The sequence below is a fragment of the Mobula birostris genome, chromosome 2 (assembly GCF_030028105.1).
Source record: "Mobula birostris isolate sMobBir1 chromosome 2, sMobBir1.hap1, whole genome shotgun sequence".
Taxonomy (NCBI): Eukaryota; Metazoa; Chordata; class Chondrichthyes; order Myliobatiformes; family Myliobatidae; genus Mobula; species Mobula birostris.
The window spans coordinates 133,662,409-133,678,491 of NC_092371.1; the positions used below are offsets into that span (position 1 = coordinate 133,662,409).

At 39.8% G+C, this 16,083-nt stretch overlaps 1 protein-coding gene across 1 annotated transcript in view; it reads right to left on the bottom strand.

Annotated features, from left to right (window-relative positions):
* The window catches only part of LOC140210901 (dynein axonemal heavy chain 8-like), a 1,093,299-nt gene that overhangs the window by 479,003 nt on the left and 598,213 nt on the right, over positions 1-16,083 (bottom strand). Inside the window, exon 44 of the mRNA XM_072280167.1 lies at positions 10,320-10,492. Coding sequence (XP_072136268.1) covers positions 10,320-10,492 — 173 coding nt within the window. The remainder of the gene's footprint in view (positions 1-10,319; positions 10,493-16,083) is intronic.

A 16,083-nucleotide genomic window follows, 5' to 3' on the forward strand; every position in this document is an offset into this window, starting at 1 on the left:
TATCTCATTAACATCATTTTGGGATTCTGATTGATATAATTCAGAATAAAAATTTTTAAAGGCTTCATTTATTTCAAGAGGTTTATAAGATATTTTATTTGCCCTTGTTCTAATTGCATTTATTGTTTTGGAAGCTTATTCTGTTTTCAACTGCCAGGCAAGAATTTTATGTGCTCTCTCACCTAACTCATAATACCTTTGTTTAGTTCTTATAATTGCTTTTTCCGTTCTATATGTCTGAAGCGTATTATATTGTAACTTCTTATTGAGAAGTTGTCTTCGTTTTTCTTCTGACATATATCTTTGAGCTTCTTTTTCTATTCTTGTAATCTCTTTTTCCAATTGATCTAGTTCTGCCATATATTCTTTCTTAATTTTAGACGTATAGCTTATTATCTGGCCCCTAAGATATGCTTTCATCGCATCCCATAATATAAATTTATCCTCCACTGAATGAAAATTTGTATCCAAAAAAAATTGAATCTGCTTTTTCATAAAATCACAAAAATCTTGACGCTTTAATAATGTTGAATTAAATCTCCATCTATAAGCCACTTCTTCCTGGTCAGCCATTATTATTGTCATTAATAAAGGAGAATGATCTGATAATATTCTTGCTTTATATTCCATATTTTTCACTCTGTGTTGAATATGCATTGATAATAGAAAAAAATCTATCCTTGAGTAAGTTTTATGTCTATGGGAATAGAACGAATAGTCTCTTTCTTTAGGATTGATTCTTCTCCATATATCAATCAAATTTAAATCTTTCATCAATGATAAAGTTAAATTTACTACCTTCGATTTTATAACAGCCTTGGTTGATCTAACTAAGACTGGGTCTAAGCAAAAATTAAAGTCTCCTCCAATTAATATTTTTTCATGTGCATCCGCCAAATTCAAAAAAGCTTCTTGTATGAATTTTGCATCATTTTCGTTTGGTGCATAAATATTCATAAAAGTCCATAGTTCGGTAAAAAGTTGACAATGTATAATCACATATCTCCCCGCAGAATCAGTTATTACATTTTGTATTCTAATTGGTAACGTTTTATTGATCAAAATTGCTACTCCCCTCTCTTTTGAATTAAATGAAGCCGCAACAACACTACCCACCCAATCTCTCTTTAGTTTCTGATGTTCTATTTCTGTTAGGTGCGTTTCCTGTAAAAAAGCTAAATCTATCTTCATTTTTTTAATATATGTTAAGATTCTTTTTCTTTTCACTGGTCCATTAAGCCCATTAACATTAAAACTCAAAAAATTCAATAAATTAGTCATTATTCTTAACAAAGTTACTCCAATCTAAAACATTACTTATCTTCTCAACTCTCATAGTTCCTTGGGGAATTTCTTTAAACTTCACCATGTTGCTATGTGTTCCCTCCCCAACCTTCCAGGCAAAAAGAAAAAAAGATAGAAAAAAAAAGAAAAAACAAAATACCCCCCCACTAATGTTGTGAATGAAAGGATACACAACACTACCCCCCTCCATTTTACGGGTCGCGGCAAAAGCCATGCTTGCACACATGATTAACGTAGCAATCGATCAGTGCTTCTTCCAGCTCCCCCGCAACAAAAAAAGTTATATATATATAGACAAAATTAGTATTACTATTCCCAACTAATTTCCTCCAGTGTTAACCTTTCTTACCCCCCTCATATAATTAATAATATATTTATACATTCATCCAGCTTCAAAAATCCAACAAGTCCATTCTTTAACCCAATCTTCATCTTCAATCTATCTCTCTCTCCTGAGTTTGTTCTTGTATCTGGTGAATATTCAGAAAATCTTGCACAAACTGCTCTGCTTTCTGGTAGTCATCAAAAAATCTTTTTTCTCCACCAGGCAAAAAAATCTTCAAAGTTGCAGGATAACGCAGTATAAATTGATAACCATGATCCCATAGGGTTTTTTTCACTGGATTAAACTTCTTCCTTTTCTTCAAAAGTTCGTAACTTATATCAGGGTAGAAAAAAACTTTGTTCCCTTTAATTATCAATGGCCCTTTTCTATCTTTGGCAGCTCGAGCAGCTGCCTGTAGAATCCTTTCCTTGTCTTGAAATCTTAAGAATTTTATTAAAATCGATCGTGGATATTGGTCATCTTTTGGTTTTGGTCTTAAAGCTCTATGTGCCCACTCAATTTCAATTGGTCGAGCTTCCTCTCCTATTTGCAAAACATCCGGGATCCATCTTTGAAAAAATTCTATTGGCTTTTCTCCCTCCATACCTTCTGTAAGACCAACAATTTTAATGTTATTACGTCTACTGAAATTTTCCAACATATCCACTTTCTCCAAGAGTTGGTTTCTTTCCGAGTTCCAAACAAGCAAATCATTTTCTGTTTTTTCCACTCTATCATTCATAAGCCCCATTTCTCTTTCCATCTTCTGAAGCCTCTTTTCCATTTTGTCCTGTCTTTCCATAACTTTATTATAGCACCTCTTCGTATCTCTAAGCTCCTCTCTTACTTTTCTTAATTCAGCCGTTGATTGCAATAGAGCCTCTCTTATGTCTCTATCATCTCCTTTACTTCCACTCGCTTCCAATTCTTCCTCCTCTTCTTCATCTGTGTTCTCTGCAGAGTCCAATTCTGATTCTGAGTCATTTTCAATTGCAGTGGGTGTCGGTTCTTGTAGTTTGTGTTGTGTCGATTTGCGCATGCGCTCTTCTTTGCGCATGTGCATTTCCGGTGTCTTCTTCGGAGAAACCGTTGCCACCGCCATTGCTCCCTGTTCTACCGAAGGAGATCCAACCTGAGTCCGAGGCTCCATCGTTGCAGTAGGCCCTTTTTTCTTCCCGTCTCGCGGCTGCTTCGCAACAGCAGACTTCTTTTGTTGCAGTTTAGGAGGCATATCGTAAAGTAGTCTTACAAAGTTTATAAATAGTTTTCAGAAAATATTTACCAACTTTGTTTTATTTAAACGGTACTTTACTGATTTGCTGCGGGAGAGCTGGATTTACACGTCTCAATCCCACGTCATCACGTGACGCCCCCCCAAAACAGTTTTATTTACCCTCGTTATTGGGAGCTGCTTTACCTATACAATTAGCTAAAGTTGTTAATTTAATCCTATATCCTGTGATTAAGTATTCTTTACAAATTTGGCTCCAGTTCCGCAATTTTTTAATCTTAAAAAATTTAAACTTTGTAGTTTAATTTATCGAAATTACTTTTTTAAGCCTTCTTTGAGTGATCCAACTTCTTTACTTCAGAAAAATAAAGGTATTAATTCCTTTTTGGATTTATTTAAAGAAGATAGATTGTTGTCTTTTGAACAATTAATTGATAAATATTCTCTTTCACACTCACACTTTCTGCAATACCTTCAAATTAGACATTTTTTACAAAAATATTTAAGTAATTTTCCTTACATATTGGAGGCTGACCTGTTAGATACTATTATGAGTACGAATCCTTCGATCAAGAGTTTTATTGGAAGAATTTATAATTTATTATTACAATGGGATAAGCGTCCTTTATCTAAGATTAAACAGGATTGGGAAAAGGAACTCAATTTGACTTTTATGACGGAGGATTGGATGCGGATTTTGAAGTTGGTTAACTCTTCTTCAATTTGTGCTAGCCATTCATTGATTCAATTTAAAATTGTACATCGTTATCATTTGACAAAGGAGAGACTTTCTAACATCTTTTCTAATGTTGATAGTTATTGTGATAGATGTAAAACTGAGATAGCTATACTGACACATATGTTTTGGTCTTGTTCTATATTGGAACAGTTCTGGAAGTCAGTTTTTTCAACAATTTCTAAAGCACTTAAAATTAATCTACAACCTAATAAATTAACTGTGCTTTTTGGAATAATTCCTCAAAACCTTCGTGGTATTTCTGTGTCTGACCAACACGTTACTGCATTTGTTACATTGATAGCTAGGAGGGCCATCTTGTTGAAGTGGAAGGATACATCAGCTCCCATTTTGTCACAATGGTTCTCTCAAGTGTTGCTATGTCTTAGTTTGGAGAAAATTAGAAGTCGAACCTATGAACCTTTATTTGATTTTGAGAAAAGATGGGGCTCATTTGCTTGTTATTACCATTTGAGCTAATTGATAGATTTTTTCCACGATCTAATTGTAAATTTTTTGGTATATTTTCTTTTCTTGCTGGTGGTTTGATGCTTATTTTTAGAAGTTTTTTTGTATGACACATGGCTCCAGGGTTATACACCTAATGAGTTCTCTTTTTTTTCTCACTTTTCCTGCTTAGTAGGTTTTTTTTGTTATCACAAATTTTTTTTCAATCTTTAAGATAATGTCTTTTTTGAGACATTGTAAGTGTTGTTACTTCAATGTACTCGTGTTATTTCTTTTGTATAATATAAATAAAAAGATTTGAAAAGAAAGAAAAAGAAAGTTTACAGACATTTTTAATCTCTCCCTCTCCCAGTATAGAATGCCCTCCTGCTTCAAAACATCCACCATTGTTTTGGTACCTAAAAAGACCAAGGTGACATGTCTGAACAACTGGCGTCCTGTTGCACTCATCTCAATAATAAGCAAATGATTTGAGAGGCTGGTCAAGGACTACATCTGCAGCATGCCAGCAGCTACACTGGATCCCCTACAATTCGCCTACTGACACAAATGATTGACAGATGATGCACTAGCCACAGCTCTACCTAGCGTCCTTACAGATCTGGAGAAGAGGGCTCTTATGTGAGAATGCTGTTCTTGGACTACAGTTCAGCATTCAACACTATTATTCCCTCCAGGCTTGATAAGAAGCTCAGAGGCCTCGGCCTTCACCCTGCCTTGTGTAGCTGGATCCTGGACTTCCTGTCAGATTGCCAGCAGGTGTTAAGAGTGAGCTCCCTCACCTCCACCACTCTGACTCTCAACAATGTGCCCCTTAGGGCTGTGTCCTAAACCCCCTGCTTTACTCTCTGTATACCCATGACTGTGTCACCACCCACAGCTCCAATCTGCTAATTAAATTTTCTGATGACACTACACTGATTGGCCTAATCTCAAATAATAATGAGGCCCCCTACAGAGAAGAAGTCATCACCTTGACAAAGTGGTGTCAAGAAAATAACTTCTCCCTCAATGTTGCAAAAACAAAGGAGCTGATTGTGAACTATAGGAGGAATGAAGACAGGCTAGCCCCTATTGACATCAATGGATCCGGGGTTGAGAGGGTGAACAGCTTTAAGTTCCTCGGCATAAACATCACCGAGGATCTCACTTGGTCTGTGCATACCGGCTGTGTGGTGAAAAAGGCACAATGGCGCCTCTTTCCCCTCAGACAGTTGAACAAGTTTGGTGTGGGCCCCACATCCTATGAAATTTCTATGGGGGCACAACTGCCTGGTATGGGAACTGTACTTCCTTCAATTGTAGAACTCTGCAGAGAGTGGTGCAGACAGCCCAGCACATCTGTAGAGGTGAACCCACTATTCAGGACATTTTCAAAGACAGGTGTGTGAAAAGGGCCCGAAGGATCATTGGGGACCAGAGTCACCCCAACCACAAACTGTTCCAGCTGCTACCATCTGGGAAACGGTACCACAGAAGAAAAGCCAGGACCAACAGGCTCCAGGACAGCTTCTTCCACTAGGCCATCAGACTGCCTAACTTATGTTGACACAACTGTTTTTCTATGTCATATTGACTATCCTGTTGTACATACTATTTATTATAAATTACTACAAATTGCACATTGCACATTTAAACAGAGACATAACATAAAGATTTTTCTCCTCGTGTATATGAAGGATGTAAGTAATAAAGTCAACTCAATTCAATTTGAAACTGGGCTCACTTGCTGCGAAGTCCAGTGCGGATGCAACTATACCACCAGCCATTAATAGGAAGAAACAACAGACTACAGATGTTGGAATCTGGAGCAAGATTTTCAGGTGAGGCTATCTTTCACATGCAAATCCTTCAGCATTATTTTTTGCAATTGGCATTTCCCTTGTGGTCTCCTTTACACAGAAACTGGGTGACCACTTCACAAAGTATGTTCACTTCATTTGCTGTGACAATCTGGAACTCCCAGTTCCCAGACATTTTAATTCTCCTCCCCATCTCAATACCAACATGTCTGACCTTGGCCTCACCACGAGCTGAGCCTAAATACAAACTACAGGAGATAAAGAGCATCTCATATTTGGCCTGGGTAGCTATTCAATAGTAGGATGAACATTGAATTTGCCAGCTTCCAGTAGGTGTTCCTCCTGTTCCTTTTCTCTTTACTCTTTCCTTCTGATCCAACTGGTCCTCATCAACATCTCTTTCCTCTCTCCCATTCTCCCTATCTGCACATCACTCACACAATCCTCCTACTGATTCCCTTTTCCCAGTACTTCCCTTTGCCCTTCCCATCTCTCTCCCTTTATTGCCACAGTTGCACAGTATGATGCCATTACAGTTCGGAGCATTGGAGTTCAGAATTTGGAGTTTAACTCTGACACCGTTTGTATGACCTCCCCATGAACGCGTGAGTTTCCTTTGCATGCTCTGGTTTCCTCCCACATTCCAAAGACGTACTGGTTAGTAAGTTAATTGGTTATTGTAAATTGTTCTCTGATTAGGATAGAGTAGGGTTACACAGGTGGGTTACTGGGCGGTGCAGCTCACTGGGCTAGTAGGGCCGTATCTTGCACTGTATCTCAAGATAAATAATAAATAAATAATAAATAAATTCCTTGCTCCACTTTCCTCTCCTAACAGATTCCATCAACTTCATCATTTTAGGTCATTTTTACCTATCACCCAGCCTTTGGCGCACACTCTCCACTCCAGCATCTAACTGTCAGTACCTTCTCACCTCATCTGGATCTACCTATTGCCTGCAAGCTCTTGTTCCACCCCTTTGCTCCATCTTTTTATGTTGGTTATCTATCCCCTATCTTTCAGTCCAGATAAAGGGTCTCAACCTGAAATATCAACTATCCATTTTCCTCAAGAGATTCTGCATGACCTGGTGAGTTCCTCCAGCATCTCTGTGTTGCATTAGTAATAAGGATGTTATAGGAAAAAAAATCTGAGGGACATGATAAATGATCACTTGGAAAGGCAAACACTTCTGGATGAGCTCAATGGCTTTTAAGCACACTCTGAACGGGAGAATAATGTTATACATACTTCACATGATCCTCCACAGCTGCCAATGACTGGGATCTTTGCTCCAAAGCTGACATCAGAACATTCTTCAAGAGAGTGAACCCACACAAAGTGTCCAGACCAGACAGCTGAGCTGGCCAAGTGCTGAAAACTTGTGTAGACCAACTGCTTGGTATATTCAAGGGTATCTTCAACTTCTCTCTTCTGCACTCTGAAGTTCTCACTTGCTTCAAAATGACACCTATTGTTCTGGTGCCCAAGAAAAGCGTACCGACCTGTCGCAATGACTACTATCTGGTAGCAGTTGCATCACCTTAATGAAGTGCTTTGAGAGATTGGTTATGGTGCAAATAAAGTCCTGCCTCTTCAATAATTGGATCTGCTTTTGTTTGGTTACTGCCACAAAAGGTCAACAGCAGATGCTATTTCACTGGTTCTCCACTCTGTTGTCAACTATCTGGATAACAGTAATGTACATAGCATTCTGCTGCATGTTGGCTACAGCTCTGCAGTCAACACAATTTATTCTTCTCCAAGTTCTAAGACCTGGGGCTCTGTTCCTCCATTTGCAACTTAATACTTGATTTTGCCGGACCCCATTCAGTATGAATCTGTAAAAACATCTCTTCATCATTGACCAACAGTGCAGGTGCACCTCAGGGCTATGTGCTTAGCATCCTCCATTCTCTTTACACCACAACAGTGTGGCTAAGTACAACTCCAATAGCATCTACAAATTTGTTGATGATACCACTACTGTTGGCTGAATCATGGTTAATAGAACTCCTGCTTAAGTGCTGTCACAATAATAACTTTATGCTTAATATCAACAAAACCAAGTAACTAATTGTTTACTTCAGAAAGGGGAAGTTGGGAGACCATATGCTAGTTCTCATTAGTGTGTCAGAGGTGCTGAGAGTTGGGAGTTTCAAATCCATGGGTGTTAACACCTTGAATGATTTGTCCTGGGGCCAGATCATACACGCACTAATGAAGAAAGCGTACCAGAACCTTTACTTTCCAAAATGTTTTAGGGGATTTGGCATCTCATCAAATACTCTACAAACTACAACAAATGCACTGTTGATAGTATCTTGACCAGTTGCATCATGATCTGGTCTGGCAATTCCAATGCACAGCAATGCAAGAAGTTCCAGAGAGAAACGGGCACCACCTAGAATATTACTGGCACGGCCCTCCACACCACTGAAAGTATCTACATGAAGTGCAGCTTCAAGAAAATAGCATCTATTATTATCCCCACTATGCCCTCTTCTCACTGCTACTGTTAGACAAGAATACAGAAGCCTCAAATCTGACACCAACAGATTCAGGAAGCATTAGTTTTCTACAACCATCAGATTCTTGCACAACCCTAATCCTACCTCAGCAACAGAACCACCACTTATACTACAATGGAATTGTCTCTGATTGTATTTTTTGAAATAATATCTTGTATTGCACAATCTTTTTCTCTCCCTCTTCATAGTCTTGTATAATTGATGTTGCTGCAAATTTAATTGTACCAGTACTTCATTATAATTGTGATATGACAACAAACTTGATAACTTAATCTGAGATAGCCAGCATAGCTTTGTCAAGGATAGATTCTATCTGACCAATATCATTGGATTTTTTGAAAAAGTAACAAAAGTACAGTAGATGTAGTGGGCATGAGCTTCAGTGAAGTCTTTTTTTTGTCAAGTTTTCACATAAGTGACTGTCCAAAAGGTTAGGATTGATGGGATCTAGTGCAAGTTGATAAAACAGATTGAAACAGCAGGTCCTGGCAACAATGCATTCTTCCGAAATGAACTCAATGCTTGTTTCAAACAGAAGGTTACCGAAATGATGCCACCAATCCTAATTGGCCTAATGCACCTGTACATGGTCATTATCACAGAAGTCAGATCAGCTTTTTGAGGGCAAACCCCTGGAAAGCAATTTGCCCACATGGAGTCCTCAGATCCTGTAGGGACCAACTGACAGGAGTATTTATTGATATATTTAGACCCTGCCTATTCTAATCTGAGATTTCCACCTGCTTCAAGAAGACATTATCATCCCAGTGCCAAAGAAAAAAATAAGGTAACATCCCTTAATTATTATTACCCAATGGGTCTGATATAAATCATTGTGAAGTGCTTCAAGAGGCTGGTCATGGCAGACATCAACTCCAGCCTTCCGGAAAACCCTCGATCCTTGCAGCGCACCTACTGCTAGGTCCATGGTGGATGCCATCTCCCTGGCCCTACACTAATTTCTGAAACATCTGAATAACAAAAGCACCTACATCAGGTTCCTATTTATGGACTATTTGCTCCTACAACAGCAAAATTCCATTCAAACTTAATTCCAAACTCCTAGACCAGGACTCTTCGCTGGAACTGGGTACTTGACTTCGTCAACATCAGACCACAATCAGTAACTTTAGACCACTTCTATGGTTATCTTCAGCACCAGTGATCATAAGGATGTGTTCTCAGTCCCTTACTATACTCATGACAGTTTGGCCAAATTCAGATTATATCACTGTAGTAGACTAGATCAATGAAGGAGACATTGAATCTAGTGGCATAGTGCCAGAACAACAACCTTTTCCTTAATATAAGCAAAATAAAGAAGCTGGTAATTGATTACAGGAAGTAGAGTGGAACGTATGCTCTGTTTGTATCAATAGTGCTGAGTTGAAGATAGTTGAGAACTTCAAGCTCCTAGGTGTAACTATCAACCACAATATGTCCTATTCTAGTCACATGGATGCTACAGCCAAGAAGTCCACTAAACCCTCTACTTCATCAGAAGGTTAAGGAAATAGTCCCCCATGACTCTAATTTTTACAGATGCTTCATAGAAAGCATCTTATCTGGGTACATCACAGCTTCATATGGCAACTGTTCTGCCACGACCACAAGAAATTGAGTTATGAACACCACCCAGTTTATCATGTTAATCAGCCTCCTCTGTTGACTCTACATATACTACCCACCACCTTGGTAAGCAGCCGACTTAATCAGGATCCCTCCTGCCCCAGTTGTTCTCTCTTCTCCCTCTCACATCAGGCAGAATTATATTGTAAGCTTAATAAATTGTTGATTTTCTTTCTAACATCTCATTGCTATACCTACTGCTTATAAAGCAATCAGAAAATATAAATCAACTGAACATTTTTAAAAAACAATGCACAGAAACGTAAAGAAGCATCGAAGATTCACTCTTACCTGTCTGTCAAAGGTGTGATAACCAGTCGTTCAGTACAGCCCAAAAATTCATTTTGATAGATGAATTCCACATCAGTAATCCCCACTCTTACATCTAGTGTTTCTTCTCTAAAATAAACACGACATTGTTTCAGCCACTCAAAGTCAGTCACTGTTCTGATATGCATTTTTACCTATTCAGAGAAAAGACAGCAAAATAAAGTTACAACATATTCAATAAAGAATAGTCCATAAATCAGACAGATCAGCAGTAAGTCAAATTTACCATCAAAGAAAAAAACATTTTGAAGCAGTGGCATTAGATCAAATTTTCATTGCTTCCAACAAAGAAACTTGCAATTCACTGAATAAACATGACAACAATGTTTGCAAACTTCAGCTTTCATGCAAGAGATTCAGCCAAATAAATTTGTACAGTTTGACTTGATACAAGGTCATCATCTAAAATATCGACTTACATTTTTTGTCTCCACAGATGCTGTCTGAATTACTGAACTCTTCAGGTGTTGTTATTTTTTGCTTTAAAGGCAAGCATCTGCTACCTCTTTTGTCTTTACTTTTCCCAGACTGGCCAATTCAGTGTACAACAACATATAAAACAAGTTGTTAATGACTTCTCTATCAGGTCAATAATGTTTATACACCTCCAAAATAAGGCCAGATTTTTATTTAATTTTCAGGATTTGGATGTCAGTAGCAAAGTCAGCATTTATTTCCCACCCATGATTTAGTGGAGAGAGTCCAGAGAAGATTCACTAGTCTAGAATGGAGTTCTTCAGTAATGCGAAGTGATTGGAGAGGCTAGATCTGTTTTCCATAGAGCAAAGAAGGTTAAGTAGGGACATGATAGAGGTATATAAAATTATGAGGGGTATAGGTAGGATAGAGTGTAGGAAACTTTTCCTCATAGCAGAGGAAGATAAAAATAGAAGACATGGATTTAGGGTGAGGGAGAAGTGATTTAGAAAGAATCTGAAGAATATCCTTTTCATTCAGTGAGTTTTGAGTACCTGGAATATACCCCTTGTGAGAGTGGTGAAGCAGAGTTACTGATAGCATTTAAGATGTGTCTAGCTAGAACATTCAGATTGCCTTAGTATAGAAAGGTCCCGGGCCAGGTGATGGAAAAGGAGGTTAATATGAATGGCTGTCAATAATTAGTATGGATTTGGTCAGCTGAAAAGCCTACTTCCATACTGTATGACTTCATTATCCTTGAAATGAGTGACTTACCAGGTCATTTCAGAGGGCAGTTAATGTCAACCCCATCAGTAGTGTAGAGTTATATATATATATATATTCGCTAGAATTGTGTTTAGTATTAGTTTGGTTTCTTTGCTGAAAATTTTCTTCCCTATATTTGACTGCAGGACAGTGGTTTAGAACAGCTCAATTTAAAAAAGTAAAACAAGAAACTTGAATAAAAAGAATTGACCCTGACTTGGCCAAAGAAATTGAACCACAACATGATCCATCTCACATTTGCTTGAGATGCAAGCTACTTGGCCAAGTGTAGTAAAATAGTAAAGGGTGAAGGAACAAACCAACAGACTCAAGCCATTGAGAATGCCATTGTCCAGAAAGGGGTTTGTGTAATGTGTTCTTAAGTACCATGTAACTGAATTTTGATATTTTGTAAAAATACTGGCAATGGTAGAGACAACTACATTAGGGACATTTAAGAAACTCTTAGGTAGGCTCGTGGATAATAGAAAAATGGAAGTCTATGCAGAGAAGGGTTAAAAAGGTCAGTTAAAAAGTCAGCATAAATTCATGAGCCGAAGGGCTTGTAAGTGCTGAAATGTTCTATGTTGGTCTGTTAAAATGTAGTCATACTGTAGTAGCACCATTACATGTTAGAACAGTCAACTATGCATTTTCAGTTACATTATAAGCTGGATTTGACAAACATTTGAAATAAAAACAGAAAATGCTGTAAGTAATCATCAGATAAGCTAACACTTACATCAATAAAGGAAGATTTTGTACCTCAGCTTCATAACCTTTCATCATACCTATATAATCAAATGGCTATCTTAAAGGAATTACTGATTCTTTCTTCTACATTACTAATTCTTCTTTTTAAGTTGGTAAGTTAGTTTATTATTGTCACACATACTGAGGTGCAGTGAAAAAATTTTGTTTTGCAAGCCACCCATAAAAATCATTTCATGGATTTTCAGTAGAACAGAGGAATTTGGGAATACAGATACAAAATTCCCTATAAGTGGCATCACAGGTAGATAGGGTCGTAAAGACAGCATTGACCTTTTTAAATCAAAGTATTGAGTATAAGAGTTGGAATGTTATGGTGAGGTTGTATAAGGGATTGGTGAGGCTGAATTTGGAGTACTGTGTGCAGTTTTGGTCACCAAATTACAGGAAGGATATTAATAAGGTTGAAAGAGTGCAGAGAAGGTTTACAAGGATGTTGCTGGGACTTGAGAAACTGAGTTACAGAGAAAGGTTGAATAGGTTAGGACTTTATTCCCTGGAGCATAGAAGAATGAGGGGAGATTTGATAGAGGTATATAAAATTATGATGGGTATAGATAGAGTGAATGCAAGCAGACTTTTTCCACTGAGGCTAGGGGAGAAAAAAACCAGAGGACATGGGTTAAGGGTGAAGGGAAAAAGTTTAAAGGGAACATTAGGGGGTGGGCTTCTTCACACAGAGGGTGGTGGGAGTGTGGAATGAGCTGCCGGATGAGGTGGTAAATGTGGGCTCACTTTAAACATTTAAGAAAAACTTAGACAGGTACATGGATGAGAGGTGTATGGAGAGGTATGGTCCAGGTGCAGGTCAGTGGGACTAGGCAGAAAAATGGTTCTGCACAGCCAAGAAGGGCCAAAAGGCCTTTTTCTGTGCTGTAATGTTCTATGGTTCTACGGTTCTATGTCATCAGTGCCTTGAGGCAGTACAAGGGAAAAGCAATTATGGAAAGCAGAATAAAGTGTTACAATTACAGAGAAATTGCAGTGCAGGCAGGCAGTCAATATAATGCAGGTCATGATGAAGTAGATTGTGAGGTCAAGAATCTATCTTATTGTACAAAGGGACTTTTCAAAAGTCTTGTAACATAGTATTGAAGCCTATCCAGTACGTGCTTTCAAACATTTGTATTTTTAGTCCCATGGGAGGGGAAGAAGAGAGAATGCTTGGGGTCTTGGATTATAGGTACATAAGACTACCGTATAAGACATAAGAGCAGAATTAGGCCACATGGAGTCTGCTCCGCCATTCCATCATAGCCAATTTATTACCTCTCTCCTGCCTTTTCCCTTTAATGCCCTGAATAACCAAGAAGCTCTCAATTTCCAACTTAAATATACTCAATGACTTGGTCTCCATAGCCTTCCGTGGCACTGAATTCCAGATTCACCACACTTCGGCTAAAGGAATTCCTTCTAATCTCTGTTCTAAATGGACGTCCCTCTATTCTGATGCTGTGCCCACTAGTCCTAGGTTCACCCACTATAGGAACCATCCTCTCCACATCCACTCTCTCTAGGCTATTGAATATTTGATAGGTTTCAATGAGATCCCTCTCATTCTAAATGTAACTCTCGCTTCGGCTAGCGGCTTAATATAGAGGGTGATAACCCCCGGCCCGGCCAAACTTAAGAAATTTCATTTGGGTGGATACTGCGCGATGTGTCCCCTGTTACAAATCAGTACCCTGAAGTAACAAACAGTACACAATATGCGATTAAACGATTAAGCTTTATAATTCTTACTTTGACTATATGGTTAATAGAGAAATGAAATAAAAAAAAATGGGCCCAATCTTATTAAACAGTCTGTTGCGCAAAGTTTGGAGCTCACTGATAAGTCGATCATTCACTATCGACCTCCTCCGATCGTTGCTGCCCTTCGGACCCTTGTTCTGAGTCCGCCCCATCTGGCGGTCTACCAAATCTCTCCATTCGCATCTTCTCTCCTCATCACTCCTCGGCAAAAGCCCGCAAAAAAATCCTCCCAGATTCACAAGACAGGGCCACAAAATCCTGATTGGCTAACATGCATACCTGTTATCTCCAGCCATAACCCAAACATTGCTGCTACAGAGAAGTCATTACCTTAGCAGTGAACATTACAGAGAAGCTATTTCATTGGCCTTAGCAGTGAAACATTACAGAGAAGCCATTACAGTGCGTTACACTCTCCCCCCACCAAATTTAATCATGTCCTCATGACGTTGAGATAATTTGCTAACCCTTCCTGTAAAACACAAAGCCCAATACAGGTGCAAAAGGCAGTGACATAGCTCCCCAACATGGTAGAGATCACGCCTTGTTCCCCTGGCACTACATAGGCCAACCTATCCGGTGGTCTCCTAATTCTCTGAGACCTCCGTACCTCTTTACCTAACTCTTCAGGCTCAGGCGCTACTGGGAATACTTCTGATCTACCTGGTGAGTCCTCCCCCGACCTGTCACTCGTGCCCCCCTGCAACCTGGAGCCCTCTGTCCCGTGTCCAGGCCCCGCTTCCTCTCCTTCAGGGTCCCACTGTAACCCAGGCTGCCCACAGATAGCCCTCCCCCTCCCCCACTTCACCTGACAGCGGGAGAAGGGTCGGGAGTCTCTTCCTCCATCACAGAGGAATTATTGAAAGGCAGCATATTCCACACATCCAGGTCCTCATCCTCTGAATCAGTATCCCTCTTAGGGATGGGGGCCAGCCTAACCTTGCCTGTTGGGGGCCCAGAAGTCCCCCTGCGTTTCGGAAGAGTCCTCTTACTAGGTGTAGGCTCTAAGTTGGGCTCTGGGTCTACCAGCACCTCTTGTCCCATGGGCAACAGGTGGTTCCAATGGAGAATCTTGACAGGTCCATTCCCATCCTCTGGTTTCACCCAGAAAACTGGTAGGTTTGGCATCTGACTCTCCACCATATAGGGTGTGGCCGCCCAGCGGTCAGCCAAATTATGCTTTCCAGGTAGCCCCAAGTTCCTTATGAGGATTCTGTTTCCCGGCAAGAGTTGGGAGAATCTCACCTTCTGATCATACCTTCTCTTATTCCCTTGATTCTGCTGGGCAGCTGTGACCCCAGCTAATTCATAAGCCTTTTTCAACTCTCTTCTCATGTCAGATACATACTTCAGATAAGTCTTTGGTGGTAAGTCACCCTCGTCAGTCCCAAAACAAAGGTCAATAGGCAACCTTGCCTCGCGCCCAAACATCAGATAATATGGCGAGTACCCAGTAGCTTTATTTCACGTACAATTATAACTGTGAACCAGATGCCCACTATGTTGACTCCACCTGTACTTCTTGCTGATCTCCAGGGTCCCGAGCATGTCTAGCAAGGTCCGGTTAAACCTCTCTGGCTGGGGATCACCCTGTGGGTGATAGGGCGTGGTCCTCAACTTCTCGACTCCAAGCATGCTGAGTAACTCACGGATGAGTCTGCTCTTGAAATCCCATCCCTGATCACTATGTATTCACCGGGGAAGGCCATAATAAATGGAATACTTCTCCCACAACACCTTTGCCACTGTAGACATCCTCTGGTCCTTGGTAGGAAAAGCCTTAGCATATCTGATGTAGTGGTCTGTGATGACTAAGACATTCGCCGTGTTGCTGGCATTGGGTTCTATTGACAGGAAATCCATACACACCAGGTCCAGAGGCCCCACACTCTGAAGGTGGGACAAGGGAGCTGCCCGCATAGGCAGTGTCTTCCGCCGTATGCAGCGAATGCAGTACTTGAAGTATTCTTGGACCTCCGACTTCATTCGGGGCCAGTAAAACCAGTCTCTGAGC